This window comes from Oryx dammah, unplaced genomic scaffold, assembly GCF_014754425.2.
Source record: "Oryx dammah isolate SB20612 unplaced genomic scaffold, SCBI_Odam_1.1 HiC_scaffold_2, whole genome shotgun sequence".
Taxonomy (NCBI): Eukaryota; Metazoa; Chordata; class Mammalia; order Artiodactyla; family Bovidae; genus Oryx; species Oryx dammah.
In genome coordinates this window covers 178,373,106-178,379,105 of record NW_024070186.1, presented here as the reverse complement: position 1 = coordinate 178,379,105, position 6,000 = coordinate 178,373,106, and the positions used below count along the sequence as shown (strand labels likewise).

Below are 6,000 nucleotides of genomic sequence, written 5' to 3'. Positions count from 1 at the left end.
AATCTCTAAGACCTATTGTTAAGTAAAAGGAGAAAGATGTGGGATAGCGCATCCGCATGAATACAGAGGCTGGTGTGGACGTGTGTATCTGCTCATGTCAAGAACAGACTAATGGTACAACGGACTGAAAATTATTCTGAGTGGTTGCCTGTGGGAAGTAGAGCATAGGACTGGATTCTGGATTGGCAAAACCTATTACATTGTATGTCCTTTCTTTAGTAACTGGATAGGATTTTTGGAATTGTGTACTCAAATTACTTGAGCTTCCCTAGGGGCTCAGCAGTAAGGAATCCACCTGCAATGCAGGAGATCCGGGTTCAATCCCTGGGTCAGGAAGAGAAAGAAGGTCCGTTGGAGAAGGAAATGGTAACCCCCTCCACCTTGCCTGGGAAATCCCATGGACAAGAGAAGCCTGGTGGGCTACAGTCCATAGGGCTGCCAAGGAGTTGGACATAACTTAGCGACTTAACGACAACAGCTCAAATTACCTAAAGATCTTTAAAAGGCTCAGGAAAATAAACACCCCACTTTCTCTTAACTTTGGTTGTTCATCAAAAATGGATAGTCAAAAAATCATGTCAGTTATAAAATAAGTAAATAAAAGAAGAAAACGGACAGTTAGTCACATCAAGTGGCAAGCTTCCTTTTGGAGGTATTCAAACATGCACTGGAAGGGAATCTATCGGACACACCCTGGAAAATTTCTCTCAGGAGCAAGAGGTTAGCCAAGGGCACATCTAAGCTCTGCCAACTTCAAGATCCTTTTCGGTGGTCCAAAAAGAGAAGGGAGCTGGGGAATATGGCTCCCCAAAAAGCTGCAACCATCACAGACTGGTGGCATGAGACAGGATGCAGTGGACTGCCCCATCTCACCGGGCAGAGCTTAAGAGCGTGGGCTGTGGAGCCAAACACACGAGTGTGACTCCTTCACCATGCCAATCAGACCAAGTTATCTAACATTTTTGAGTTTTTATCCTCACCAGTAAAGTGGCGAAAACATCCAGCTTATAGGGCTGGTGTAAGCTCTAAGTAAGCAAGTGACCATAAAGTCTGTAGGAGGACACCAGGAACACAGTGAGGTGCCCAAGGAAGATAGGTCACCATTGCTGGAGGTGAACAGTGATCATCTTCAGATGACTTGTTTCATGTGTCACGTCTTTAATGTACAAACATAAAAAATAAGAAACCAGACAGCAGTTTTACATTGAACTAGCAAAGATGACTACATACAGTTCTTTTTGCAAACCCCAGACCGGATGTTAAATCACGACAGCTGCTGCTAGATTCTAACCTTTGCGGCTGAACTGTCCTACCCCATTCACAGCAGCACTAGAGCATTGAGCAAGGCCAAGCCTTTCAGGCCTTCACCTCTAAGTCTTCCTACTAGAGCAGAATGGGAAGGGCTAAGATACTACCTAGAACATATGGATAGCACTGGCAACTGTCTATTCCTCGGGGTTCCATGCCCCCAGAATGATTTTAAGAGGCCCCCATGTACATATGAGATTGGGCCCAAGTATAGATATTTTGGTCTGAACTGTGAGGTTTATGGCAAATGTAGTGTGGTTTGAATGGTTCCAGGCCAAAGAGCAAGTGTCACAAATGCTACATCTCCAGTGAAATAAGGCATACACTGCTGCTCCTAAATACCATGAGACAAGGAGTGGCTGCCAGTCTAGTCCATCCACATGGGAGACTTAAACCTGGGACTTTGCAAAAATAAAATCTGGATGCTAAGGGATGCTTTCTGGATGCTTTCACTAAGCTTTTAGTGAAAGCCAAGGCCCTAGACTAGAATGCTAGAAACTCTTTAATTATTCACCCCGAATTAAGATGATCAGGTTATTTTGGAAAGAAAAGAAATACTAACCACCCTCCCTTCAAGTTTTAGTAGCCAAGAGGAATCCGGGCTCTGAAAAGTGGCAAACGGTTTTTTTGCAGATGACAAGCAGCTGTGGCAACTGGCCAACTGCATGAGCAGCAGGGATGCCAACAGTGACCCCTGCGAGTGGTGCTCACTGTGGCAGCTCATGGCCACGGGCCACACACAACCTCCCCGCTGGGACAAAGTGCCCTGCTCCATCCAGCTGTCCACAGGGCCAAGGGGTGGGAGTGCTGGGAACAGATGAGTCTGTGCTCCCCACATCATGGTACAGAGTGACAGTGAATAGATACAGTTTAAGCACAGCATTTGGAGACAACCCTTCAGTTGTTCTGTTATTAAAGTCTTAAGAGCTTAGAGCCTGGGAGGACTGAGAAATTCTAAAGAATGAAACCAAAGAAAAAAAAAAGAGAAAGAGGGTGGGAGGTGTCAAAGACACAAGAGCTCTTCGTAGATGCTGTCTGGCTCACTTTGTCCCCAAGTTCATCTTAGCGCTCAAGCGAATTCGAGACACAAGGCAGAGACATTAGACCTGTGTCAAGGGCAAAAACTTCTGGTAGTAGCTCTTGGTGACGTCAATCATCAGCTCCTGGGTACATTCTGGGAGCTCCCCTGAGAAGAGTCCTGGGGAAAGAAAGACCTGGTCAACCACAAGGAGCCAGAGGAGGCCCACATGCAGCTCTGACTTCTGCTGAAACCTCTAGAAGCCTTCTTTAGCTGCAAATGTCTAAATACTAGGTTTTCCATCTTTAGTGCTAACAGAATATTTCCTGACCATATATTCAAGATAATATGAATCTGTGTGTGGAGGGAGGGGTGTGGGAATAATAATGTTCTCAAAATGTAGAAATATATTCCAAGTAAAAGAAGTTAGTACATTACTGAAGAGTTAAGGCAAATCTGACTACATCAGAGGCTGTTCCAGGCAAGGATTCATCTTTCCCCTGGATTCTGGGGTGATGCATGTGGGGCAAGCCAAGGTGAGCGCTCTTCAGGAGAGAAACTGCCCTGCTATTCATACAATGAACCTGAATCCAAGGCCTGAGCAGTTATATATATTTGAATCACAGATGGGAATAGAACAGAAATGCCCAAATAGACAAAAGATGGGGGAAACTTATGCAAGAAATTCCAGGAAAGAGGCACTCACACAGTATGGTATTAGTATAAACTCACACAGATGTTTGAAGAGCAATGTAGGAATAACTAGCATAACTTAAAAGTCCATACCCTGTGATCTGATAAGCCAACTTTTAAGAACTTATTCCACAGATAATCTTGCCCAATTGCACAATATAGATACAAAGGCATTAATGCAGCAAAATCTCTAATTATGAAAAACCAAGGATAACATTTTTTTGCTCCATTATACCAGAGGATGGTTGGTTATACCATGGGATAATTATGCAATGCAAACCCTGTAGCCATTAAAAGGAATGAGGTAAATTGCTCCATACTGACAAGAAAAGATGCCCAAGATATACTAAGGAAGCAAGTTTCCTAACAGAATAGACAGTGTGAGTCTATTTATACATATAAAAAGTTTCATATTATATACACAAATACATACACATATGCATATACTCATAAACATACAAAAACACACACATACACTCTTGAATACATACAGAGAGAAAACAGGAATGAAAAAATGGTCTTAAAAAAATACACAACTCTCGCAGGCACCTTCTACAAATTAGCAGTGCATTAAGATTTCCAAATATATATTGAATCTGTACAGTATTTAATCTACTAAAAAAAACTGGTATTCAACAATTAAAAATTCAGAAATATCACATAAACATTCAGATTTTTAGCTCCTCATGAAACACCAGAAGTTCACATAATATCATGCCTGTATGCTTGAACAGCTATGATAAGCAATTACTTCAACTATTTACATACTTTGGCTCCTGTGGGCATCTGAGTTTTTGGTTCCTAACTCAGAATCTTTCTGGATGCCTCGCCTTTCATTCTGGGGAGCCTTCCAAAAATATGCTAATTTTCCTGCCACCCCACACCTCTTGATTAAAGAGGGAGGTTGTCAACAGTAGTATCTAGATGGTTAGCATTTGTTTGTGAAACTACACAAATAAACATGAGAAGTACCCTGCTAGTGCAAAAAGTACTGGACTGTAAAAGAGTCTTGGGAGCTCCGCTGTGGTCTAGTGGATTTGCTGCTTTCACTGCCCTGGCCCAGGTTCAGTGCCTAGCTGGGGAACTGAGATTGCAAAAGCTGAGTAGTCAAATGAAAATAAATAAATAAAAGCCACCCCACTAACCAGCACTGATACCCTGGACAACTCAACCTCTCCAGGCCTCAGTTTTCTCACCTACACAATGATCTCTAAGATCCCAGGCAGAACCTCCACACACAGAATTTACTGGGATTTCAAATACCTAGAAGTGCTTTCCCGCAATCTGCCATCAATGTTCAAAGATCATAAATTGGTTCTAAGGGCATTGAATAAGTTAGAGGAGATTAAACTGTTTTTCCAACAACATACTTCTCACCTCAGATCAGATGCTTGTCTCACAACCACTCAAAACAATACAGACTGTTCTGATCTAGCACTTGCTAAGAACTCTTAAACTGTTTCACAGTGGGAACTCAGTATGGGGAGAATTACTAAATGAGTCTCTTCCTCCTCTGCAAATGCAGAGATGCATGAAAGTGCAAAATAGCTCATTTCCTCCCGAAAGAATCTTAGTGGATGATTTATGTATCTCTTTGAAATTCATATTCAATGATCTGAGTAATGAGATTTTTTTTACATTAGAAAAACAATTAAACCACCCAGTGGTTAGAGACCATATACTGTCAAATCTCTCTCTTCCTATCATCTTCTGTCTGTGAATCTGTCACGTACCTCTGTGTGTTCTATGAGGTTTCCACTGAGTAAAACAACAGGTAGAAGAGACGAGACTCTCTTGAGGTGGGGGTGGGGGAATGTGAGGTCTTTCTTTTTCTTTTTGCTTTTTGGTGTTTTCCAAGCTTTCTACAATGAGCATGGATTGCTTGTCTCCCCACATCTGTAATCCCCATCTCTTGAGTTCATAAGGACTTTGCCTGTGGGCATTCCATCGGCCAAGGTCAAATGACAATATATTTGCTTTTCTTGGGTATCCCAGAGCTCTCACTGGTCTTTGGGCATGTTTTATGGTAATATTTCAGTTAGGGCATTTCTGAGCAGGCCGGAAGTACAAGTTCAAACCCCCAACCACTGTGAGGGTAAGGCCATCATCTGGAGAGACTTTCTTTTTCCACCCAGAGCCCAGGCCAAGAGAGACACTTTTCTTTGTACTTTTCCTGTGTTGGGGGCAGATTCATCCTCCATCAACTTTTTACTGAGGGAAAGCCCCTTCAAAAGGATCTCGTTGTCCTGTGTGGATCCAAGGCTTTATCTCTCGTCCCACATGAGCATCAAATCCTAAACCATACTACTATAGAAATGGCATCACCTGAAGCATCCTTGAAAGTCTGCATTTAGTTTCCACTTTGCTTCTGATGCCTAATAATTTCCTTATGAATCCAATTATGCATGTAAAAAGATACAAGTTATATTTTGGATAGCATTTCTAGGTATTCTGTATCAGGAGAGTATTTCAGTTAGCTTACATACTAACATACTGTTAAGAGACAAAAAATGCATGCATGACTTTTGTGAAAGAAAATAAACTTTAGTTTTAATAATTAACACCCACGGATTACCTGGGCAGCCTGAGAAGATGGTGAACGGTGGGACCACAGTTTCTGGGGGTAATACTGTGTTGTCAAGAATTTTGCAACAGTCTTTCAACACACACCGGCGACCCTGAAAATAAAATCTTGTTAATAGGAAACAGACCAGGAAATGGGAGTAAAAGTTGTCTTGTCTGCTGTGTTATTATTGTTTAGTTTCTAGTCATGTCTGACTCTTTGCAACCCCATGGACTACAGCGACAGGTTCCTCTGTCCATGCACCTCTCTAGGAAAGAATACTGGAGTAGGTTGCGGTTTCCTTCTCCAGAGGATCTTCCAACCAGGGGATTGAACTCAGGTCTTCTGCATTGCAGGCAGATTCTTTACTGTCTGAGCCATCAGGGAAGCCTATAATCGTCATGGTCAGGGACAAAAG

The 6,000-nt window shown here is 42.3% G+C and overlaps 1 protein-coding gene across 1 annotated transcript in view; it reads right to left on the bottom strand.

Annotated features, from left to right (window-relative positions):
* Window positions 1-1,134: 1,134 nt before the first annotated feature.
* Window positions 1,135-6,000, bottom strand: part of DCTN5 (dynactin subunit 5) — a 28,785-nt gene continuing 23,919 nt past the window's right edge. Inside the window, exons 5-6 of the mRNA XM_040257871.1 lie at window positions 5,595-5,697; window positions 1,135-2,506 (exon numbers count right to left, since the gene is read on the bottom strand). Of these exons, the coding sequence (XP_040113805.1) occupies window positions 2,409-2,506; window positions 5,595-5,697 (201 nt within the window). The 3' untranslated portion in view covers window positions 1,135-2,408. The remainder of the gene's footprint in view (window positions 2,507-5,594; window positions 5,698-6,000) is intronic.